Source organism: Eurosta solidaginis, chromosome 2 (assembly GCF_040869045.1).
Source record: "Eurosta solidaginis isolate ZX-2024a chromosome 2, ASM4086904v1, whole genome shotgun sequence".
Lineage (NCBI taxonomy): Eukaryota > Metazoa > Arthropoda > Insecta > Diptera > Tephritidae > Eurosta > Eurosta solidaginis.
Genome location: NC_090320.1, coordinates 3479454 through 3505971, shown reverse-complemented (window position 1 = coordinate 3505971; position 26518 = coordinate 3479454). Strand labels below are relative to the sequence as shown.

The window sequence follows — 26518 nt, the reverse complement described above, 5'->3', positions numbered from 1 at the left end:
GTATGTAAATATGTAAATGTATGTATGAAATATCGGCTCCGAAACAATTCTTTGCAGAAAGTGAACGAGAAACCGACCTAGAAAACTGTATTAAAGTTATTGCTTTAAACTTTTGTACACAGACAGATTTTTGTGTAGGTTACTATATAAAGCACTTTTTTATGGCCCTATTGACTGGCCTCTCATAGGCCCTATTGGAAAGCAATCTTCCTGCAGCTTAGCATGGAGTGCATCGATCAAGGGTACATAAAGACTTTTCTCCACAAATATACTGCTAGCAATTATGGCTAGAATTTTATCCTAAATGACTTCAGAAACGTTAGACGGCGAATCTCTCCTGCAGCGATTGGTAACAATTGGCTTTTTGGTTGCTAGTTACTGTACTAGTTATAGGAGTTTAATAATATTGTTACGAATATTAGCAACACTAAGGGGTGCTGCCATCTCTAAGCCAATGCTAAGCAGTGTTATAAAATCGTGCAATTGTACTTACAGCTGAGAAATTTGATAGCTGATGGCCAACTAGTAGATTCTGGAAATGGAAGCGCCTAGAAGAAATCAGAGAGTATAAAAGGCAGCAAATGTAGAGGCGCTGGAATTCAGTTTTGATTAAGCACGCAATCTGTCGGGCAATAGTAGAGTTATTTATTGTGAAGTACTTTAATAAAGGCCATTTTTCCATTATTCAATATTGGAGTTATTTTATTAACAGTTTAGTGATCCGAACCTTAATAGAAGATTTGAAATAAGCGGAATTGCAGTAAATTCGTTACAATATGCTCTAGGTAGAGGCGGCCGCAGTGGTTTGATGATGATGAACTTTCAAAAGTTATATCAAGAAGAATTTCCGAGCTCTAGGCCACGCATATATATTAGTAATAAAAATGCAATTGATTATACCATATATGTTGTATTTATTTATTTTGTCGATATTTCGATTTCAATTAGAAATCATCTTCAGGGCTGTAAAAAATACATTTTTCTATAAAAACCATAAATGCACAAACATAATCTGACACTTACACTTGTGAATGCACCAGGCATGCTTAACCAACGAACCGATATCATTTCGTTACGATAATTAACGTTAATAAACGAAACAAAGTCATTTCGTTTCGTTTATTAACGTTAAGAACGTCAAATTGACGAAATGATTTTGTTTCGTTTTCTGCCATATCAAAACGAAATCAAATCGTTTATGCTGACTATTAATTTCAAACTATGCTGGCAAAGCTGATTGATGGCGGAATCATTAAAGGTGAAAGCATTAGCCAAGCTGATTGCAACTTTTCTCATGAATTTTGACAGTACGAACATTTCTCAGAGTATTTTTGACATTACCACCAACGAATTACACAAACAAATTACATGGAGTTTGTGTGTGTATGTTCGCTCGCTGTTAGCACCTTACGGCTTCACCATGGCTATAGCATTGCCAGCACAATTCAAACATAAAGTATTACGTTTTTGTTAACGTTTTTAACGTTAACGAAAGCTTTTCGTTTCGGTTAAAAACGAGATACAATTTATCTTGATAATTTCTTTATCGATAATATTTCGAAGTGTTTCAACGGAAACGGTGGAAATTTTTTGATAAACGATTAGCCTAACGTTAAGGTGCATCCCTGGAATGCACCTTGTCGACTAATTTAAAATTTCAATGCAGAACACAGAATATCATAAACAGAAACAAAGATGTATACAAATAATAAACAGTAATAATAAACAAAATATCTGCTAACAACAACGTATATATTAACTTATTTGGACACCCTCAGCGTTATTGTTGCTAACTTCTCTTCATTAGCAAATGTCTGTATGCGTGAGCGATGTTGGCGGTGTCGCTCTTAAAATTCATGCGTATGTCATTAGGTGTATTGATAATATGTAGCATTTCGAGAGTGTACCGCTTGGAATATTGTTTTTCTTCTTGCAATATTGTTCTAAGTCCGGAGAGTGTCCCGTGGTCTTGCAATGTTGCGATAAAGCCGTTCTGTTGTCGTTAGAGTGGTCGCGATTTTTGATGTTCGATTTGTGAGCGGAAATCCTTGTCTTTAGTTTTGATTTAGTAGTACCCACATATGCTTTGTTGCATACGTGGGACCCGTCGCCATTACATTTAATTTTGTATATTACGTCGGATTTCTCGTATTTTTCGATTTTGCTTTTTGTATTGCTGTATATTTGTTGTAGGGTATTTTTATACTGGAACGCGATTTGGAATTTTTCTTTGTCATACATGTTTGAATGTTTATTCGGTTAGACAAACCAGGTACAAATACGGTAGTCTTATATATTTTCTTTATGTTTTGTTCTTTGTTTTTATTCGTAGCGTAAAATTGGTGGATATAACCATTGATAAGGTGGATCGGAAACTCGTTGTTTTGAAGTATTTTTTTGATGATGCTTATATTTTTCGGGTGATATATTCTATCGCTGATAGAGAGAACTCGCCTAATAAAATTTTTGGCCGTGTTTATTATTATACTCCTATCATGTTTCGAGTTAAAATTTATTAACCTCCCGGAAGCCGTATGCTTTTTATACCAGTCAAAGGTTAGGTGGTTGTTATTTCTTATTACTACCGTGTCCAGAAATGGCAACATTCCATTATTTTCCATCTCAGATGTGAATTTTATTGAGTTATGAAATAAGTTCAAGAGGCCCAGAATTTCTTCAACGGAATCGGTTTTCACAATAGCGAATAAATCGTCAACGTACTTTGGTTTGTGCCGTGATTCTTCCTCAAATTTCAATAGTAATTCCTCCATTACTATATCGGCTATTACCGGTGATGCTGGTGATCCCATAGGCATACCCGATCGTTGTTCATTAGAGGAAAATGTTCCTAAAAGGGGTAGCCCCTCGGCAGTGTTTGGTAAGTAGTTCGAGTATATTTCTGCCATCAAAAGCTCTCTGTGAAAACTATTTTTTTTTCTAGGTAGGAACAATCTATTGACAACTTTACTGATAAAAATAAAAATTAACAAATGGTTTTGCAAACTAAAGCATTTATAACTATTAAAGTTTGAAACGGAGAATTTTTAACTTTTGTGATAATAAATAACTTTAGCACAAAATCTGTCGTTAAAAGTGAGTCGGTTCGAGGAAAGTTGGGATTCCCTTAAGACCTTAAGAACTACTTTTTTCCGCCGCAGGATACTCTTAGCTTAGCTTGCGACCGGAAAGCTATTCTATCACACTGTTTCACCCACACACATATACACAGCAGTCCGCTTAAAAGTTGAGTTCATAACGTGCCATTTCATTGCATATTTACGAGCGTCATACTAAATGATGCATCTAGAATTTGGTTCACTTCTGCTACCAACTTTTTCATGTTGCCTTTTGTATGTGTGTGTGTAACTTTCTAAGAGTTGTCAACAGCTTCACTGCGAATAACGGCTGTTTTATAATGTTAACATGAGGAAATGGAAAAAAGGTTGATTCAAAAGGGGTGCATTCACTTCCAAAATTGAGCTTGTGAAAATTGATTTTACTAAAATAAATAAATGTGAGTAGATGATTTTTAATACTTCTCAGTTGGCAGTTTAATTATTTGTCGATGTTTTTTTTTTGCCTACATTTCTCCTAGTAAATGATATACATATATTTAACTTTAAAATCAATAAACAGACACGCTCTAAAATGCATGACTTCAGCTGATATTGAGCGTGAAATTCTAGTGCAACATCTTCCTTTTGCCGCCAAATCGGATGTAAGCGCTGTCAAACGAACCATGGCGGCGCATCCAGTTGCATTCAAGACCCAAATACCAACACGTTCATGAATTTGCATACATGCATACATAATTGCATTAGGGTATGCCTTTATTATTATCTTCTTTTTTTTAAGTTCTAGCTGAAAGCTTAAAAAGCAACTCCGAGCATAAGTACCTAAATTAAATTGTGAATTATTTTTGATCGAGGACGTTAGCAATTTCCACGCAAATTATAAAAGCAGTTTTTTCATCTGGAAAGTTTTTGAGGAAAATGAGTACAGTTTCAGTGCAAATATTTCGAGAGCGTTTAGTTAGATACCTAAAATGTTTTAGGTTTACTCGGAATCGAAAAGTTATGAATTAGAATTACTTATATAGAGATTTCTTTGATCTGTAAGAGAAATCAAAATTTTGTACTAACACTTTTCAACAGGAATTTTCATATATTTCTGGAGCATGAGGTAGGAACATATTGAATATCCTGTGCCCTGGACGTCATCAAAATTGCATCTGCCGATATAAAACATTTAGGTTCGCATATACGTAGGAAAAGTGAAAAACCTTTCATACTGCACTACGCTAGCTGGTGCCACTTGGTGCTTCCAGCATATTCTTTCACTGCGTCCACAAGCGGGTTTCGATAAGAACACTATCTTTCATTCGCACAGCAATCATCGTAGCCACTGTGTTTGAATTCGCTGGAATGTGTTCAGGTCTGAATAAAGGTCGTATAGCTCATTAAATAAATTTTCGATAGAACTCGCCGTTGCGAACACGTAGAGGCCTGTAAATCTTTCGAAGAATTTTTCTCTCCTACACTTCTGTTGTCTCATCTGAAAAGTGTTAAGCAGCACACTATAAATTGAAAGAGAAGTACGGATTTAAACTCTTGTATACATATTGCGTCAAACCGTTATTATCACTACTAATACAGGTGGTAAAAATAAATTTAAAAAAATGCACACCCTAATACTTATGCTAACACTATTATGGGCATCATGCTATTCCTTATGCATATGTAAAGGACGTATGTATATGCGCAAATACAAGAGAAATTTAATACATATTTCCTTGCATGGGTATGATTGCGCAATTTTGCTCCCATTTCATGTCCTTCTCTCTCGCGCCTTTTGAAGTAAACAGGATAATTACGACAATGTTAAATGCAGCGATAAGAATGAGTTCACAATTTGACGTTGAACTTATTCCGCTGCTGCGGGGAAAAGGTCGTTGAGTGCGAAAGTTTGTTCAGTTTGGGTTTGTTTTATTTTTTTCCCCTTTCATTGCAGCAACTTTGTCGAAATATTGCTGTGCGTTACAAACCAAAATTCATAAGAATTTTTGTGCATTTGAGTTAATTTGATCATAAAGAACACTATAAAATTTCAATTTCATTTATTTTTACAATTTTTTTCTTTCCACCCAGATGCTTAAATGTATGTGTCGATATTTTTCTGTTACATACATACATATATATGCTGGGATGAAATGAAATTTATATCTTTCCTATTTCCTTTGTTAAAATCATTTTCAGATCCGTTACAAACAATCGTATGCGTTGGATAAATGAAACGGATTTGCCAAGAAATTTACAAACGTTGGACTTTCGCGCCAATCCACTGTCATTGATTATGCCAAAAGCGCTGCGTGGTATGACGAGATTACGTAAGTTGTAAGTACTCATATGGATATTGACATTTATATTAGTGTTGCACTCGAAATGTGCTCCAGAACCCTCCATTGATTTTCGGGCTTAATAGATTGATGTCATACTTAATGAGTTTTGTAGCACCGACTTTGCAAACCAATCTAAATTTTTTTAATATATTCTAAAGTTCGAGAAAGTTTTACGAAAATAATGTCACTCTGCTGGCTACTCTCAGTTTTTTCCTGAGTTTGTGTGTTCGTATGAAAAAAAGTGGTATCGTTACAAATTCATCCATTTGACAGACTAGCCCAAAGCTAGAATTTAAGAAGGTAACATTTTTTCAAGAAAAGAAAACGTCATGAAACATACTTCGGAAAAAAAAAAACAATGATAGCTTTGAGAGACCTTTAGCTTATACATAAACTGATTAGACTACAGATCTGAATACTCCAAAAAAATTACACTGAAAGAAAAAGACTGGTAAAATCAACCGAAATACGGGTCAATTCAACCGTAATTTCTGTTAATTTTTATCCATCGCAACAAGATGTTGAATCAACTGCGCATAAATCGTTGATTCGTAATTGACCGTTTTAGTAGTCAAATGAACAAAAAAAGTTGTTGCGACAGCTTTGTACGAAAGTAACTATGCTGCCATATACATAAATAAATAAATAAATGTAAGGCACGATAACCTCCGAAGAGATGTAAAGCCGAGTTTCTCTTCCAATTTGCGTCGAGCTCCTCTTGATTTTCCCTACAAATTGGCCGGACGGAACCTACATGTTTTATGCCGACTCCGAACGGCATCTGCAAAGCAGATGAGTTTTCCCTGAGAGCTTTTCATGGCAGAAATACACTCGGAGCGCTTTCCAAACACTGCCGAGGGGCGACCCCGCTTAGAAAAATTGTCTTCTAATTGAAAAACCTTATTTCTAAAATTTGATGTTGCTTTGCCCGGGGTGCAAACCCAGGTCATACGGTGTGACAGGTGGAGCACGCTACCATCACACCAGGGTGGCACTTACTAACCGAACGTCGCGTACATCAAATATGCTGGCACAGATTAAGCATTATACACTTTATTATTTTGTTTTATTAAACGCACTTTCACCAAATTTTATATTTTATAATTTATTTAATTTATAGTTTTGAACTTCGCTTTGCAAATAGAAATGAAAATAGTAGTCACAAAACTGATTCTCAATTCTTTCAGTTGCAGCTTAGCTCATTCTCAATTTCTTCTCTCGCATGTAGTTGCCACACTTGATTGTTTCGAACAAAACTTTTAGTATAAATGTTTGACGTAAAATTTTAAAAAGAGAACTTGTAACTTATAGAAAAGTAAAGGATCAAATCGCTAGAAGGTAATTCGCCACTGGAGTAACTTTACATGTTATTCGGCAATTTTAATTTTCGTAACACTTTAAGTTGAAACGATTCCAAAACAACTCAAACTTTTATCTTGTCGGAAACATCAACATTAAAAATGGATGTTTTTATTATCTTATTAAATTCGTTCGCGTGAGTGAAAATTCGTAAAAACTTGAACAAAATGTTACTAACTTTGGAAAAATCCTGTTCGTTTGAACAAAACTTTTGCAACAAGAGGGCGCAATTTTGCATTTCGGTTGGAGGAGAAGTTGTAAAATTGTACCCGGTAAATAGTTGTCGCCGTATCTCATAATTTTTTGCACAGTAAATTCAAAAAAGGGGTTTTCGTTTTGTATTGATAACTGAAAATCTAGTTTTTTGTTGTTTTCCCATTTTGTGTGTTTTTTCGATCTGGTGGTTTTTTATTTTGGTTTTTTTTTTAACAAGTGGCACCATCATCATAAGTACAAAGTAGAGAGCGCAGTGAGCGTAAAATTCTCTTTGAAATTTGCTCATGTATTGACTGTTTATCGCTGTTCAAATGACAAGTGAGATTAGTGGTATTAACAGAAAAATCATTTAGATTGACCAGGAATCTGTCAATTTTTGCAGAATTTTGTTAACTTAAGAGCGACAATTTCTCTTCTGTTGAAATGACTAAACTGATTTGTTCGGTTGACAAAGAACTCGGTCGAATTAACCATAATTCGATCAATTTCACCGAATCTCCGTTAAGTCAAGAACAACAGAACCAATTTGTTGATTTTACTAGCACCATTTCTTTCAGTGTAGAGCACATCAAATGAAAAGCCTGAAATTTTTGTAAAGCTTTCTTGAATTTTGAATACAATTTTGGCCTGCTACTTTTCTTTCGTTTCTTATTTATTCGATTTGTAGCTGATAGCTCAGCTCCTTTATGTAAATTTATGCATCTGCTCTGTGCACCATTGATACCTACATACATACATATGTTTAAAAAATCATTAATGTTCATATATTTTCCTTTTACTTTTTTTAAAGAATTCTTTCAGATGTGCGCTCACTCAAAAAATTTCCAGATCTCGATGGTTGCTTCTCATTAGAGACTATAAAATTAGATCGTGCTGGTATCAAAGAAGTGCCACCAAATTTATGTCGCCAAACACCAAGACTGAGAAGCTTGTAAGTAAGAATTAGGTAGCTTCGTATTGTACCAAAAAATGTAAAGATTTTTTTTTCTTCATTTTAGAGAGCTTAAAACAAATTCCTTAGAGCACATTCCCAACTTAGTTAATTGCAGAGAATTAAGACTGTTGTAAGTTGCAAGTAATAGTAGCAAAAAAAGTAATACAATATTAATTTATTTATTTTTGCACCAGAGATCTTTCAAACAATTACATTGAATCCCTCCATGGACGACCTTTCTCCGGGCTGAAGCAACTCCATGATTTAGTGCTCTCTTATAATCGTATTAAATTAATACCACAAGACGCTTTCTTTGGCGTACCGAGGCTGCAATTGTTGTATGTGTTTGAAAAAGCTTATTTTTACTTACTCACTTCCACCATTTCTCTTTCAATTCACACCACCCAATTCCATTTGATTCAATTCAGAATATTTTCAATTAATTTTTATTAAAATTTTTGAAAAGTGTGTATTCATATGTTTTACATTTCAAATCAGTTCACTACAATACATTTAATTATACAAAGAAATTTTACTTTTTTAAGCACTCTCATCTTATTTCATTTCAAGTAAATTTGTTTCACCAAACTCCTTTTGCCAATTTGAATTTTTTCTTTTCCCTTCTTCTGCATTTATTTAACAAACTTCGTTTACTTTTCCGTTTCATTATTTTTTATATTTCATATCTGTTTCATTTCCACTTCATTTTGTTTCGTATTAACAATATTTAGTTTCGTTAAACACTTTCATATTATTTTTTTGCTCATTCTTTTTCTTTAACTTTAAGAAATTTCGGCCCATTTCGTTTCATTAGTTTCATTAATTAGCCTTATTATTTTGAGCTAAAGCCATATTTTTTCAATTCCATACCATTCCTTTATTCATATTCAAACTGCATACAATCAAGTTACATTACTCTGCTTTCTTAAATACTGTCCCAGTTTTGTTTTAAACTCATGATTATTATACATTCAGCTGAACATGAAACATATCTTAGTTCCATTCCATCATTCCGCTAAAATTTCGGCAGCATGGAAATAAAACAATGACATTTAGTAAAGAACAATAAATCATTTAAAATTTTCCTTTCTCTTAGAGATCTAGAAGGCAATGAAATCACTTATATACACAAAGAAGCCTTCATGCCATTCGCTAAGCTTGAAGATCTCAATCTGGGCAATAACATATTTCCAGTACTGCCGTCGGCGGGCTTAAGTAAGCTGCTCCACTTGAAAACCTTCAATAATCCGAAGTTGCGTGATTTTCCAACGCCTGATACATTTCCGCGCATACAAACGCTAATACTTTCATACGCCTATCACTGTTGTCCCTTCATACCGTTAATGACCTCAATGTCAGCTACAAAGAAGCCACCGTTGGTACAAGAGGCAGTACTTTTTCCGTCCGACTCTGATTTCGATATGAGTTTGTGGAACAATAGCATGATGGATATATGGCCACAGTTGCGTAAGTAAATACAAAAATAAATTACAGAAAACAACCAAATTTTCCGAGTTTTTATAAAAAGTTCGGCACGCTCCAGCCTCAACTTGAACCAAACAAAACCGTAGTTTTGACTGTTCAGAGCTCACCCGTCGTGCTTATAGAATCGTTTTGTTCGGCCGTTCTATCTTCAGTAAAAATCATGAATGTTAGTTGTTGTCCTTCTTAATTATTCTTTTCCATTTCAGAAAACCTGAGCAAAAAGTTTGGCAGCCAAATGCATGACATCTGGGACAATTTTGGACAGGATTTTAACTATCCCGGCAATATACCTACCTACGTCGAGGAGTACTTCGAGGAGGATGGCACAACAGCTGGCGCAACTACGAGCACCATAGGTGCATCCAGCAGTTTTGCAGGCTTCAGCAATGGCTTATTCGGCACCATAGACACCGAAATACAGCCTGGTTCCATTCAATGCCTGCCAATGCCAGGTCCTTTCTTACCTTGTGCTGATCTCTTTGATTGGTGGACCTTGCGTTGTGGCGTGTGGGTTGTGTTTTTGCTCGCGCTACTTGGTAATGGCACAGTGGTTATAGTGCTAATGTTCTCTCGTTCTAAAATGGACGTGCCACGCTTTCTGGTGTGCAATTTGGCTGCAGCAGATTTCTTTATGGGCATCTATCTGGGCATACTTGCCATAGTGGATGCTTCGACATTGGGTGAATTTCGTATGTTCGCCATACCATGGCAAATGTCTTTCATGTGCCAGTTTGCTGGATTTTTGGCCGTGCTCTCGTCGGAATTGTCAGTTTATACGCTAGCTGTGATTACATTGGAACGAAATTATGCCATAACACATGCGATACACTTGAATAAGCGTCTATCATTGCGGCAGGCTGCATATATTATGGCTGTGGGTTGGATTTTTGCGTTTATCATGGCCGCTTTGCCACTGGCAGGGGTCTCAGATTATCGCAAGTTTGCCGTATGTCTACCGTTCGAAACGACTACGGGAGTGGCCAGTTTGACTTATGTGATTGCGTTGATGTTCATCAATGGATGTGCTTTTGTGACACTTATGGGTTGCTATTTGAAAATGTACTGGGCTATACGTGGCTCTCAGGCTTGGAATACAAATGATTCGCGCATTGCTAAGCGCATGGCATTACTTGTTTTCACCGATTTCCTATGCTGGTCACCTATTGCGTTCTTCTCCATAACTGCCATTTTTGGACTGCAATTAATCTCGCTGGAGCAAGCAAAAATATTTACAGTTTTTGTACTGCCATTGAACTCGTGCTGCAATCCCTTCCTCTACGCCATCATGACAAAGCAATTCAAAAAGGACTGCATTACGCTCTGCAAACACTTTGAAGAGACGCGCGTGACTCGTGGTGCTAAAGCTGCTACGACCGCTGGCGTTGGTCGCCGAGGTGGTGTGCGCGTGCCCAAAGAACTGCCACCGCTGCTGCCTGCAGCGCATCCACCCGATTGTCGTTGTTTGCGCATGATGCCAAGTGAAATGCCGAATTGGCACAAGCTGCAAGCGCGTGAACGAGCTCATAGCTCTTGGTTGAGTAGTACATGGCATCGTTTGGTTGTGTTTTGTCATTGCGCCGATTCAAATTATGACGATGACGTAGAGCAGGAGAGACATCATTTAGGCGGTAACCGCCAGTACAAGAAAGCAAATAGTCGACAAACACGTGCGCGTTCACATAACGCGGCAACAGATCCCTATCTCTATCACTTTGCAGAGTTGAAGCAGAAGCAGAAACAAGCCCGAGCTAGCTCTATTTCAAGTGAGAACTTTTGTTCATCGCGTTCGTCTAGTTGGCGCAATGGTCCTCCGTCCGCGGGTGCAGTACAACATACTTGCAATATACCTCTGAAGATGATGGATCCGAATCGAAGAAGACATTCGGCGTGGTTGATTACTCGCAAAACTTCACAGGACTCGAACCTTTCGAGTTCCCGCAACGACAGTTCGGCCTCAGCCACGACTGCAAGCACGTCAACATTCCGATTGTCGCGCTCAAGTGCGGGCAGTACAACACCATTGCCTTCTGTAATAGGTAAGTGAGAAAGTGAGTAGAGTTTTTCCTTTTGTATTCTTCTTTGCAGTTAATTTCTTCCTATCCCAAACGTATTGTAATTAGATTCGTGTATCAAATTTAAACTAAATATACATAGGGCCATAAGTTGAAGAATTGCGTGAAGCATCTGGAGCGGGCGCACTTTTAGGTCATTGTCAAATTTGACAAATCAAACTAATAGTGTGTCATTTGCAGTGAACTAGTTCGAACGTCGCTTGACGACAAGACTACGGATAAAGGCACATAAGCTATCATTGCCAAACCATATTTTCCTAAAGTTTGGAAACTAGTTTCCATAATAACGTCTTCCTAAGCTTATATAATCAGTATAACTCTAATGTTCAGGTGCACATTATCAAAGACGGACGTCTGCTTCATCGAGAACCATTACTGATTCCGACAGAGCTCGAAAGTTTAGTTTGAAAAAATTACCTTTTCGCATACCCCCTCAGGCATACTCATGGAACGCAACTATAATATGGTCCTGTCCTATAAAAACTTCTCGCTTTTGCGGTATATTTTAAGACGAATTGGCCTGAATAGTTAATTGCTCTTACCAACAAATCATACTTTAGACTGAGTAGAAAATTGGCAGGTAAACTTATCTCAAAGAGTCGGCTCGAAATTATAAACGGTGTAGGGATAACGTGATGGGGCTTGAGATATTAGAGATAAGGGTCCTATTCGTGATGCCAACAGCGTGCATCAAAGGATTTTTAATGTTTTACTGCATGTACTTTATCCACTTATAAACGTAATGCATAAATCCCAGAGGCCTCACTGGCTTCGTCAAGTTTTGTGAATGAACGAATAAGCTCAAGTCCAGAAAGCATTCCTATCGACATCCGTATATGGAGGCAAAGACACCCGAGACTTTGGTCTCATTCGGAGGTGATTCGCCATGGCAGTTAAATGCCAATTAATGAGGGGCCAAAACACATCCAAGTCACTTTCATTTCTAATTTGATTTCTTTATATTTCTAAACATTTGACTTCTGATTATTATCTTTTAATCATATTATTATTATTTCTTTATCAACGCAGCACACAGCAGCAAGGCACAACAACAACAATTGCAACAACATTCTACATTGTCAACCAAACCACGTCTTGTACGTCAAGAGGCCGTACAAGAAGAGGAAGACTCATCGCCACCACGACTAGGCATACGCTTTTTGCCCACCATTCCATCGGCAGCAGATAGTTCGATTGTAATGGATGACGGTGATTCTGGTATGAATGTAGCGAGTGTTATGGGTATGCCATTGCCAGGTGCTTCCAGCGGTTTCTATACTGTACTCCAAGCTCAAAGTGGTGGCGCAGCAAAAACGTTGCTGACAACAGCGGCAAGTCCACAACTTGAAATGCCAAAAGAAGAGGATCCACCATGACACTTTTTTAAATGGTTAAAGAATAAGCGAAAACAAAAACGAAAAGGAAGTCGTAAATATAAACCACCAGAAAGTGATAGAAACATAAAAAAATGTTGTATTAGTGAGGCATTTCTTTGACGCTTTTATATTGGCGCTTTTTAATATTTATGCAAAATGTATGTATGTAAGTAGGTATGTGTGTGAGTGTATACCCTGCAGGGGAAATGTTAAGTTCGGCGTCACCCCGCTGCCAGAAATATATTTCCCTTGTGATCAACCAACAAATACATCATGGCGATGTAAGAACGATCTTATTTTGTATGATCTAATTTTGTTTCTGGATAGTTCTGAGGAATTGAAGGCGCTTTGTAATGGTAACTCAACTTCCAACTTCAGAACTGTTCAAGATTCAATAAAGATAGAGCTAGTACCTCTAACTTTTTTTATTAGAGAATTTAGTCACTTCGCCGAGGTTGATATAAAAAAATTATTAATACGCATTTTTAATAAGTAGTCAATTTGTACAGTAGCCGTAATTGTCTGTGTGTATGTGTTCATATGTATAAATGTATATGTACTTAGTTAAGGAAATTTAGTTAATAAATATAAATACAAATATGGCAGCTAATTAATTTGGCTATCAACAGCTTTGAATATAAATTATGTGAAAAAGTAAAATTTTTTATGGACTTTTAGGAAAAATTGGTTTTTTCAAAACCATAAATAACTACAAAACCAGGATGAATAACCACGCAATCAGGAAATAGCCATGCACTCTTAAAACTAAACCATGATTAAGAAGCACTTCTCTTCTATCTATGAAGTGCTGATTATGATAAATTTCATTGCTGCATTTTTAAGTATCAATTCAAAGCAGTCAACGAAATTATCAAAGTAACTTCACACTTTCTCTATAAAAGTGATAAAAAGGATTAAAAGGGGAAAAATAACGTTAGAATCGAAAATTTTTGTTGGAGTAATTTTACTGGAGTACTATACCAATACATATTAAATATTTTCATAAATCTTTCCTTCAGATCGAGCCTACAGCTTGAGCGCGTCCTCGAACTTCACCACACATGGGATTCTGGCCTTGCCTTTGGCAGTTCGTAAAAATTCCTTTTAACCATATCAATTTTACTCTATTCGTACCGAATTCTGACTATGAAGTTAATGAGCTTTCTTTCCGCGGATCTTCAAGTTTCGATAGATATTTGCCCATAGGTACACCTGCAATCTATTAGCGCCGCAGTCAGGAGCTAAGCAGCTGCATCGGCGATTCGTATATCTTTTTGGTGGCTATGAGTTAACCGAAGTATCTTTGTTCCATTCCTTAAGCTAAGCAATTACTTTGTGGCAACGGTGCCTCTTCTTGTGGTTATTTTGCATGTTGACCCACTAAGGGAAATAATTTGTTAAAATACCGCAAAATGTGGGCGTGCAAGCTGTTTAGGTACTTAGTAGGTCAACGCGCACCTCGGCTAACCCCTCAAACCAGTGAAAAGATGCCTGACTTAAAATCCATTTATGTAAAAGCATTGATGTATATTTGTGGTGGCGATTTCTTCAACACCTGCCCGCGAGAGCTTGTTGAATGTCAAAAAAATATACCAAAACATCGGCGCGTGTAAAGAGACCCTAAGTCCTATCATATATTTATCGCTATGTTTTCCGCGTGTTAATAATATGCGAAAGGAGGGAAAGTAAAATATCAAAGAAAAGCATTGTTTTGGGACGTTTATTTTTAAAGGATATGGTAGCAGTGTAGCCACCGGCAATGGTGGAGAAAGAATTGAAACTACCTCTATATGTATATTTTTATCATAACAGTAAATTTTAGGTCCCAACAGAATTTTATCGTTTTCAGAGATAATTCAAAAGCTTTTTGATCAACCTTTTTCCATTACAACTTTTTCTTTCATTTTAAAAAAAATCGTATGCTCATCTGAGTGCATATTTTTGTAAAACTTTTTTTTCCGCATGTATCCAATTCAATTATTCTCGCATTTTTCACTGTTATGGAATTTAAGTTCACATTTTTATTGCTTTATGTATAAAAAAAAATAGAAAAAAATACATCTTAATGAATCAACCGATACTACTAATAAAACCCAAGCAAGTATTTTTATGTCCCTTTGTAATGTGTTAAACGTAAATATAAGCGTGTATTTAACTATTTATAGTGTGATTAGTAAGCCATATAACTATATATGTAACAAATTGAATGTAAGTAGTTCTAAAGTGATATTATTTCCAAGAAGTGCTTAGTCATAAGAAAATGAAACAATAATGTACTTAAGATATATGTAAATAAAAAGATATTTAAATAACAATAATAAAAAAACAATAAATTCATACATACACTTGGAACGAGTGACTTTCGTTTACATTTTTTTATTAAACATATTTTCTAAGCGCAATCTGAAAGTAGCTCAAAGTTGTTACCAGGCCCCATTCAAGTTCAATGGCTTACGTAAGCGTATGATATATTGATGAACTTATAAATACAGGCAAATACTCGACAACATATGCTAACACCACAACCAAAATAAATTAAAATAACATCAAACGATTTTTGTTGATTTTTGCACAGTTTTTGTCCCTCTTCTGGCAAGTAGAGAAAATGCGGAGGTATTTGTTGTACTGCGAAAATTCTTCGGAAGATTCATGGTTCTTGCCGTGATCCCAGCTGCGGCTTAAGACGAGCTGTATCAGCTGTACATTTATATTCAGCGCCCCAAACGCTTTTATTTAATTGTCTGATCAACGCCCTGGATTGATGAGGGGTGTTATGACTAGTACCTAGGACCTACATAATTATTTTCTAGCTTTTAATATTATTATTACTTAATGTAAGTATTGCTTTCAATAAATTAGTTTAACTTAAACATTTTTTTTTATTTATTTTATTATAAGGAAATTTCACTAACAAAATTTGAACTTATGTGCTCCAAAGTATTTTGACGTCTCTTCTAACGGGACTAGAATTTTTATACTGAAGTTTCTCTAGCAAAATTTGAACTTATGTGCTCTAAAGTATTTTGATGTCACTTCTGCCGGACTGTATATAATATTTGTTCAAAGAGCCAAATCGGACAGACAAGTACGATTTTTTTGAATATCTCAATTTTTGCGACACCTAGCGTGTTTTTTTTTACTAAAGCGGTTTCCATTTCTGTATGTCAAATATGATTTCCAAATATGAGCGAAATCGGACCACAAATACGATTTTTGTGAATATCTCGGTCCTTGCGCCACCTAGCGGCGATTTTTTTCTTATTATTGCATTGGCATCGGGTTCTGAACTGTATTCCAAGTTTCAAGTTTGTATCTTATCGTGCTGGCCGGCCAGCTGTGCAGCCTGTCAAGTCAACCTAAATAAAAGCGTTAAAAAAAAAGCTTCGGCTCATAGATAGTTCCTAGCGAGTTATAATTAAAAATTTTTTTTTACGGCAGACGTCAAATCATACAGAAAAATTACTCAAAATGCAATATTTGTTCTGCCGCATTTCATAACAAAATTGTATGACAGTTAAAGGAAAAAGCATTCTTATAACAACTCATAGCAAAAATATAATAGGAAACAAAAACCTGTCACAAAATTATGAGGTTTTAAACTAAAAAGCAAGCAGTAAACTTGTCGCCCTCCAAATTTTCCAAGTCGATTTAGGTTGTTTTGACTTGTGACTAAAGAATTAAGTTATTCACCATTAAAAAGTTACAAGTTGCAATCTCTTCATTTCATTTTTAATTTTCCCCACCCTCGTATACGATAATATGAGTGAATCAAATCGCCACTTCGGCAAGCTTAACCACGCATCTTATGAATGAATGAGAAATCTTATTCAAAATTGTGGCTTCATTCTAAAACGTGTACCCATATGCTGGTTTGTGTGAGTGCGTAAATATTTCTTAATGACTAAATACAATGATTGTTCTTAGCAATGGTATTCAGATAAGCCATTTACGAAGCGTAAAAATGCATTTCAATTTATCGATGAACCATGATGATCCAGATTTTAAATGCCGTTTTGAGAAGCTTCTATATCTACATAATAGCCTGCTACACATATCGTGGTAGTTAATTAATGTTATTTTATGCCTGGGAATGCGTAGTGAGACGTCGGAAGCTGTGAAGTTTTTAATATGAATGGAGGCCCTTTAATCGTTTTTCACCAAGTACCTGGGCTGACCAATAAAGTATTTTTTCTGGCCTTCTATTTACAAATAGATTAAAAACGTCTTAAAAAGTTGCATACTGTTACACAGCGTACAAAGATAATCAATAGTAACTCAGTACGAAGACACGGCATAAACAAACTTGAAGGCTACTTATTACAACTCCCTGTATAAATTTATTCAAAACTGATGTAGAAAAGAAAAATATTTGGCGCTATTCACCGCCGAGGAATTTTGAACAATACCAGTATCCTTCAATTGGCCAGCGGCCTGAACAGTTTGACGGGTTTACCCCTTGAGGTTTCAAAATTGCATATTCCTATGAGTAACATTTTAAGGTAATATCTTTTGTTAAAACAAGGACAAAAGCCCACATAGAAAAAAGTGAAAAGCTGCATACCTTCCTCAAACTATTCTTCGTTGTCTTTGGTACTTCACAGTTTGTGCCGCCTCAAAAAATGTTTATCCTTCGATATTTCGGAAGAAGTTTCAGCTGTATTGCCTACACAAACGTAACGCGAATATTTCCGAGAGAGTTTTTAAAGTTAACGCTTTGAGCTATGAACAGACGGACAAACAATAGTATTCTTCGTCCATGATAGAGCTTTCAGGAAAAAATACAAGTGCTTAATTTCTGATACATTCTTTGGGTGCACATATGATTCACCCGAAACTCTATTCACCTTGTGTGTTTTGATACCAACCTCTTCATATGAGCTGCTGGAAAAAACTCTGAAAATGTTGTTCTCTAAGCTGGCTTTCTTCTGCAACCGTTGGGTTTCTTCTGAAAAAGATAATAATTTTTATTTTCTTGTTTCGGGCACTGGTGGCTAGTTTTCGGCAGAAACCAAGCTTCCAGGCAACCACCATACTTGAATTTTTCAATCTCACCTGAAGATGATTTATGGGCCTGCTTTGGTTTCCAAGCATTTTATATAACATTAGGTTCGGGTGGTCATGAGAACGATTCATATACAGTAGTTTTGCAAGCAACAGGTTTAAATTAGTTTATCCCTTTTAAATAAATAAAAGCATCTAGCGGAAAGAAAAATATTGGTCAAAATACAGATGACATTTTTTTCGAATGAAATCCTTATAATGTCTATTATTATGTTTTACCGCGAAACACATAGCTGTTTTACAAATATATCAGCTTCAATCGAAATTATTCTAACTTATTGATTCCAAAATCAACTATGTCATTAAAATTTTGCACTTCTAATTGTCAACACTAGATGTCTTGTTTGATAACAGATGTTATAATATTTTGTTTTCACTTGACATCAGAGTCATTAACTGCGCTTCCGGACATAACTACGAGAATACGGCTTAACAAAACATCTGTTAAAACCGATGATACTAAAAATAACCTCCTACTTAAATATATAAAACGTAAGAACATATATTATATAGTGAATAACGTGCAATCAATACGCTTTCCTTAAATTTATTCACCCTCTCTCCCTTCTTCTAAAGTAGGTAACTTAAGCAAAGCTTACTTAATAGAGCCTTCTATGGCATGCCTACAACGATAAGAACAAGTTGATTTGATTTTAGCAAATATAAACAAACATACATACATACATGAGCGCTGTGGGAATAAAAAAATGTTTATATGTGTTAGTGACTTATCATTATGCGAACGGATGTATGCAAATGTTTTCAGTTATAAGAACAAAGCCCATAATAACAAATGGACAGATGCATATTTGAGTTCATATGTGTGCGATGATTGTTTTGATGTATAAATAAAAATATTCATTATTAAAAATATTTATTGCAAGGGAAACTACTTGCAAATTATTATTTATAAGATGTTACACGCATATATACATACATATATAGGCTTGCAGGACATACACATAATTACTAAAAGTGTTTTATTTATATACATGCATACATACATACATACATAAAAAAGCTAAGCAGCAAAAAAGTTAATTATGTGTTGAATTCATATCTGCACTGCTAATAATATTTTTTATTATATGCATGTGTGTGTGTGTGTGTGTGTAGTGTGCTATTAAAAAAGCACTTTGCTTAAGACAAATGCATAATAAAATATTATTCCTTTTCATTAAATATCGCAATCAGTTGGTTTTAAGATTTGTCGCGAGTTGCATACTTTTCACGGATAAAAAACGAATTTAGAAAAATGCGTTTGACTTTGTTGTGGATTTGTCTGTTTTTAGCTGTGGCAAATGTCGCATCGCAATATTGCTCAAAAATTAAAGATGGCAAGAGAATACGATATTGTTGTACGGGATATAAAAGAGTTAAAAACGAATGTAAGCCATATTGTCCAAGGCTTTGTGAAAACGGCAAATGCACAAAACCGGGAGTGTGTGAATGTAATAAAGGTTATAAAAAATTCAATTATTATCGGTAGGTGGCGCAATTGGTGATCAATCTAAGTTTGAAATAAAAAAATATTTTAGTTTGTGGATGCAATGTCAACCGCTTCGAAAGCGCCGCATTCCAGGGAACGTTTCAATAATGCTTTATTTCAGAATTTTTTTCATAAACACCCCAACTTGTACCAAAATTATACAATTTGTGATCAGATAGGGCGTTTTTGAATGACAGCTGATATAGCATGATATTCCAGTCAGCAGTCGAGTTATTCTACTAAATTTTAGTTAGAAAAAGAGAACTGCTTTTGAAAGCAATAAATTAAAAAAAAATAATTATTTAATATTTTCTGGAAACCGTTTTCGGTTCATTTTTGTGCCATGTTTGTGTTTTCCAAGGTATCGAAATCAGTTTTTTTTTACCTGTTCTGGTATTCGGAGTTGTGTAAATTTTTCTCTTTTTATTTCGACCACTTAAACCTTAGCAGCTAAAGCGCAAACGCTTTATTAAAAATTACAAAACTTTTGTATCAAACTGTGAAAAAACAAAAATTATAATAATAATTAAAAAGTAGCTCAGTAAAACAAGTATAGCAATTAACCAATAAAAAGAGAGACGAAAAAAAACAATTAATTGAAAAAGTTAAAAAAAAATAAAAAACCCTAAAAAATGCATGTCCTACATCCGTTCATCTATGTCACAAAATTTTTTCGATTAAAAGTTTGCGCCTAAATTTGAAACATATATGACCAAACCAGACTTGGTTTAAATTGTAGATTGTACCAGTTTTCGAAAAAATGTGTCAGAAAAATGGTCCAAATTTGAAATTTCTTAAAGTAGATTTTAAAACATAAACATAAACTTGTTGAATTTGCCAACTGCGAACGGCATCTGCAAGGTAGATGAATTTTCACTGAGAGCTTTTCATGGCAGAAATACTCTCGGAGTGCTTGCTACACACTGCCGAGGGGCGACCACGCTTAGAAACAATTTTTTTCTAATTAAAAAAAATTTCTAAAATTTTGATGGTGCTTTGCCCGGGGAGAAAAGCCGGGATCTTCGGTGTGGTAGGCGGAGCACGCTACCATCACACCACGGCGGTCTTGTATTTGTTTAAAGAGACGATTTTCGCAAGTTTTTGGTTCATTTATATAAAGGAAGTACTTAAAAATTGTTTATCTTCCTTCCAATTAATAATTATATTTTGTTTATATTTCGTTATTCCTTTTTTTACGTTTTTTTTTTGTTTTTGTTTTTTTTTTTTCCTGTGAATATCTTATGATTATTGTGGCGTTTTCTTTTCTGAAAATAATGCCACCCTGTCGATTATTTTCCTGCCTCTCGTGAGTTTTGTGCGCTCCTTTCACAAAATATTTTCCACTGAGTAAAAAAAGGGGTCTCATTACCTACTTCAAAAGTTAGAATTTAAGAGTGGAACATTTTTTCCAGATAAGAAAACGCCGTAAGTGTTTTTCAAAATTCTGTATTTTTTTGTATTTTGTTGGGATTTTTCCAATATGGTCGTATGAAAAAACTTAATTTTTATAATTTTGTTAATGTTTTTTTTTTGAAAGAATTTTTTGTAAATTTTTTTAGTGTCTTTTTATGAATATAAGTTTTTTTTTTTTAATTTTTTTAAAAAAGTTTATTTTGAGTTTCTTGGTTTTTTTGAAATATTTTTTGAAAAATTTTTTGCTGTGCGTTGATATATTTTTCTTATGATATATTTTTTTTTAGTTTTGGTACAATTTTTTTTGTCAGTGCTTGGACGGTTGAAGAGACCTTGTCTACAATGCGTGCCTACCTATGGTGTTTAGAACAAAATACTCTCATGTTGTTATTATTTGTACTATGACTGCATATATGCTGTATGCTGCTTAGTTTAGTTTATTTTTGTTGTTGTCATATTTATCATTTAAACTTAATTAAATTGACTTGTTTTTTTTTTTTTAAAAACCTAATTCCGAAATAATATTCTCGCCAACAGATGTATACCGCAATGCGATAACTGTACTAACGGCTTTTGTAGTGCACCAGGAACCTGCAAGTGCAACAGAAATTATGCACCGGATGCCACGGGTCACTGTGCTCCCGTCTGTATGCCAACCTGCCAAAATGGTGAATGCGTTGCACCCAATCAATGCGTCTGTAAGGCAGGTTACGATAAAGACGCCACCGGTCAATGTAAAGCAATTTGTGTAGACGGTTGCGATCATGGCATTTGTCGTGCACCCAATGTTTGTGAATGCTTGGAAGGATATCAAAAAGTAAATAACAAAACATGTGCACCCTTTTGCATGGATGATTGTATTAACGGTTTTTGTGCGCAACCGAATATTTGTGAATGCAACGCGGGCTATGCCCAAGAGTCCCATCATATTTGTAAGCCCATATGTGAAACTAATTGTGAAAATGGCGAATGCCTTGCACCGAATAAATGCGAGTGCCATAAAGGATATGAAATGATTGATGGAAAATGCGAACCGATCTGCACGAGCGGCTGCCTAAATGGCCTATGTATAGCGCCAGAGACATGTATTTGTAATGAAGGATATTCTATGAGCAATGATAACGTTTGTGCGCCCATTTGCACTGCGGGATGTGAAAATGGTATATGCACGGCACCAGAAACCTGTGCGTGCTTGGAGGGATACTCAATGGCTACTCCGTCGATTTGCAAGCCCACCTGCTCTTATGGATGTCCGAATGGAGAGTGCACAGCCCCAGAAACTTGCGTATGTAACAAAGGATTCTCTATGATTGATCTCAATGTATGCGAACCTGTATGTGCTAATGGTTGTACAAATGGCCGGTGCGCAGCTCCCGAGACTTGCATATGTAACAAAGGATTCTCTATGAACGCCAAAAATGTTTGCATGCCAATATGTTCGCAGGGATGCCCTAATGGGCACTGCGCGGCGCCAGAACTTTGCGATTGTAATGTCGGATATTCCATGACCCAACCAAATTTTTGCGAACCAGTCTGCACCAATGGATGCCCGAATGGTCATTGCATAGCTCCAGATGCTTGTGAATGTAATATTGGATTCTCCATGACCGAAAACCATATTTGTGAGCCTATATGTTCCAACAAATGTCCGAACGGACATTGTATATCCCCCGAAACTTGTGAATGCAACAAAGGCTATGCTATGAGTACCGCTAACGTGTGTGAGCCTGTCTGTACAAGTAATTGTCCAAATGGGCAGTGTATAGCTCCCGAGACCTGCCTATGTAACAAAGGATTCTTCATGGCCGACTCCAATACATGTGTGCCTACATGTTCAAACGGATGTCCCAATGGGCAATGTATAGCTCCAGAAACTTGTGAATGCATAGCAGGTTATTCCATGTTTGAACCAAATATATGCGAACCTATTTGTACAAATGGATGCTCGAACGGGCGTTGCGTAGCTCCTGATATCTGCGAATGCAACGAAGGATACTCTATGAAGGACCACAATATCTGTGAGCCTGTCTGTAGCAATGGATGCGCTTACGGAATTTGTATAGCTCCCGAAACCTGTAAATGCAAAAAAGGCTATTCTATGAGCAACCTTAGTTTGTGTGAACCTGTCTGTTCCATTGGTTGTCCGAATGGACGATGCATACTTCCGGAGACGTGTTTATGTGATAGCGGATTTTCTATGTCCGACCCCAATATTTGTGAACCTATTTGCTCCAGCGGATGCCCGAATGGTTTGTGCATAGCTCCTGAGACTTGTGAATGTGAAACGGGATTCTCTATGACTGATCATAATATATGTGAACCGGTTTGTACCAACGGTTGCCCCAATGGTCAGTGTATAGCACCTGAGATATGTGCTTGTAATGAAGGTTTTACTTTGAACGAAACCAAAATATGTGAAGCTGTATGTTCCAATGGATGCGAAAACGGAAAATGTAGAGCTCCTGAGATCTGCAAATGCAATATTGGCTACTCTATGACTCATTTAAATATCTGCGAGCCTGTCTGCTCCAACGGTTGTCCTAATGGCCGGTGCTTAGCTCCAGAAAGTTGTGAATGCAATGCAGGATTTTCCATATCGCACTCCAATGTATGTGAGCCTATATGTTCCAACAGATGTACGAACGGACATTGTATAGCTCCAGAAACTTGTGAATGCATAGCAGGTCATTCCATGTTCGAACCAAATATTTGCGAACCTATTTGTACAAATGGATGCTCGAACGGGCGTTGCGTAGCTCCTGATATCTGCGAATGCAAGGAAGGATACTCTATGAAGGACCCCAATATCTGTGAACCTGTCTGTAGCAATGGATGCGCTTACGGAATTTGTATAGCTCCCGAAACCTGTGAATGCAAAAAAGGCTATTCTATGAGCAACCTTAGTTTGTGTGAACCTGTCTGTTCCAGTGGTTGTCCGAATGGACGATGCATACTTCCGGAGACTTGTTTATGTGATGGCGGATTTTCTGTGTCCGACCCCAATATTTGTAAACCTATTTGTTCCAGTGGATGCCCGAGTGGTTTGTGCATAGCTCCTGAGACTTGTGAATGTCAAACGGGATTCTCTATGACTGATCATAATATATGTGAACCGGTTTGTACTAACGGTTGCCCCAATGGTCAGTGTATAGCACCTGAGATATGTGCATGTAATGAAGGTTTTAGTTTGAACGAAGCCAAAATCTGTGAAGCTGTATGTTCCAATGGATGCCAAAACGGACAATGTAGAGCTCCTGAGATCTGCGAATGCAATATTGGCTACTCAATGACTCATTTGAATAACTGCGAGCCTGTCTGCTCCAACGGTTGTCCTAATGGCCTGTGCTTAGCTCCAGAAAGTTGTGAATGCTATGGAGGATTTACCATATCGCACTCCAATGTATGTGAGCCCATATGTTCCAATGGTTGCCCGAATGGGCTTTGTTTAGCTCCCGAGGTTTGTGAATGTGACAAAGGCTTTTCTTTGAAAGACAACGATATCTGCACACCCATTTGTTCCAACGGATGTCCCATGGGTATTTGTATAGCTCCCGAGACTTGCGAGTGCAACAACGGCTACTTTATGACAAGTGCCAACGTATGTGATCCTGTGTGTTCCAAGGGATGTGCCAACGGGCAGTGTATTCTACCTGAAATCTGTGAATGTAACAAAGGCTACACTCTGACAGACCGCAACGTCTGTAAGCCTATTTGCTCCAACGAATGCTTAAATGGACAATGTAAAGCGCCCGAAATTTGTGAATGCAACCAAGGCTTTGCTATGAATACCTCAAATATTTGTGAGCCAATTTGCTCTAATGGATGTGCGCATGGTCAATGTTTGGCTCCTGAGATTTGCAGTTGCAACGAGGGTTTCTTGATGAGCACTTCAAGTAAATGTGAGCCCGTCTGCTCTGCACCTTGCAATAATGGTCAATGCATAGCACCGGAGACGTGTGAGTGTAACGATGGCTATACCAAATCAATGCAAAATGAATGTGAACCCATTTGTGAGAAATGTCATTTTGCACGCTGCGTAGCTCCTGGTGTTTGCCAAGAAGGTGTGGCTAATTCCACAGTAATGCCTTCTTTCACAACTAGTACGGTTCGTAAATCTACAAAATTGGCCCCATATATTGACGCTTCCGATCAAGAAGATAGTGATGAGCAGGATAACGTTAGTTCTGGCGACTACAGTGACACACACATAACCATGTCCGTTATAAATGGCCTGCGATGTTTGAGGCGTTGTTTTAACGGCACTTGTCAGCGGGGTAAATGCCTCTGCGAGGCGGGCTTTGTGTTACAGGAACATGATAATGAAGAGATTTGTGTTGCTAACAGATCAGCTGATGGTGAAGAGCAACAATCAGCTGGTTATTCAAAGTATATGCGTTTGTATACAATCTTTGCTGCTCTCTCGTTGCCTTTAGCTCTGGTGATACTTTATCTGCTGTGCCATATTAGCTGCGAGAAGACGTACAATGTGGAAAAGAGAGGTACTGGGTAAATAAATTATTTAATATCAGCTAACATTCTATAAGATTTTATCTTTGCAGAAAATCAGGTCGGACTGTCGCAATTATCGCGCAACGTCGATATCATAAGGATGCCTTAGTTAGGCTGATTCAGAAAAATTTTCAAAGGAATTTTGAGCTTTAAAGTGTTAAGAGTGAACTTCAGTTACAGTGATCTAAAGCTGTTTATTGTATTTATTTTTCATTTTGAAACTATAATTAGACTTAATAGTTATAAGGTTTGATTTTTTTATTTAGTAATTATGTATTACGTGTAATTTGTATTAAGCAATTTATAAAATAAGTGCAGTTACTACATAACGAATAGTTATAAGACTTTGATTGTCTACTTAGTGTACTTTTTATATCAAAAAATAACTGTTGTTCAAAGAAAAAAGAAAAACAAATTTTGAGATTTTTAAAGGATTACTTCGGAACTTTTTACTCTTTACCATTTGCGACTTGCTGACGAAAATTAGCTTGACTTGGCAAATATTCGTGTATCTGTGGCTCTGTTACTGCGTCTGAAAGACCACGGTAAACCGCGGTGACAATTTTGAAGTAATCGGTAGAACTAACTGGCCGTAACAGCAGCTGCATCTCGAACGCATTCAGGTTTACCAATGATCGCAATCATAGATCTAATCACAAATTTCGTAATTGGCTAATTAGCTGCGACAATGTGAGCATATTAACATTCAACTAAGACTGTGCCATTTGCTGGGACTTAGTGATGCAAATTTTGTATAGCAACTTACAGTGCTGTGTCCCCTTAATGTCGCAGCGTAAAATAGAAAATTCAATGTTTCATATTTTCGCGGCTTAATGCTGTCCGGTGACGAAAGGTGAGATGGTGATAATATAGCTTTTTATTACAGCTAAGCCCAGTCGCTGATAAAATTCGCTGCGACTAAAAATTCGCAGTCACAAATCACACTGTTCCTTAAAAATTTTGGGATCCGCAAACCTTAAAATGAGGGACTCACATAAATTTATATTAGAGCCAGCGAGTTGATTGCAAACTTTTGCTTCAAAAATCAATGGAATATTTATTTTCCGACCCTAATTTGCAGTTTAAGTCCAAATACCGATTTCACCACCTCGAGAACTATTCGATAATCTCGCACAACATTTCACCTTATTTTTATTACCCTTTTTTCAGCCCAAAGATCACCGCCTAATTACTTAATTTGAGCAC

The 26518-nt window shown here is 36.5% G+C and overlaps 2 protein-coding genes across 12 annotated transcripts in view; both read left to right on the top strand.

Annotated features, from left to right (window-relative positions):
- Positions 1 to 15153, top strand: part of rk (rickets) — a 667150-nt gene extending 651997 nt beyond the window's left edge. For 8 of the 10 annotated variants that reach the window (XM_067764097.1, XM_067764098.1, XM_067764094.1 and 5 more), the window contains 7 exons: positions 5256 to 5393; positions 7764 to 7904; positions 7972 to 8037; positions 8102 to 8245; positions 9004 to 9374; positions 9599 to 11428; positions 12494 to 15152. In XM_067764097.1, the coding sequence (XP_067620198.1) occupies positions 5256 to 5393; positions 7764 to 7904; positions 7972 to 8037; positions 8102 to 8245; positions 9004 to 9374; positions 9599 to 11428; positions 12494 to 12840 (3037 nt within the window). In that variant the 3' untranslated portion in view covers positions 12841 to 15152. Of the gene's footprint in view, positions 1 to 5255; positions 5394 to 7763; positions 7905 to 7971; positions 8038 to 8101; positions 8246 to 9003; positions 9375 to 9598; positions 11429 to 12493 lie in introns of all 10 variants that reach the window. The other 2 variants (XM_067764099.1, XM_067764100.1) reach the window with 2 other exon arrangements.
- Positions 15154 to 19111: 3958 nt separating this feature from the next.
- Positions 19112 to 25746, top strand: eater. 2 transcript variants are annotated; one of them, XM_067764075.1, is made up of 3 exons: positions 19112 to 19386; positions 21341 to 25302; positions 25363 to 25746. In XM_067764075.1, the coding sequence occupies exons 1-3, from the start codon at positions 19157 to 19159 to the stop codon at positions 25419 to 25421; spliced, it is 4251 nt and encodes a 1416-aa protein (XP_067620176.1). In that variant the 5' UTR covers positions 19112 to 19156; the 3' UTR covers positions 25422 to 25746. The 2 variants fall into 2 exon arrangements, with proteins under 2 accessions (XP_067620176.1, XP_067620175.1); XM_067764074.1 differs by having other exon boundaries at positions 25348 to 25746.
- The last annotated feature ends 772 nt before the right edge of the window (positions 25747 to 26518 follow it).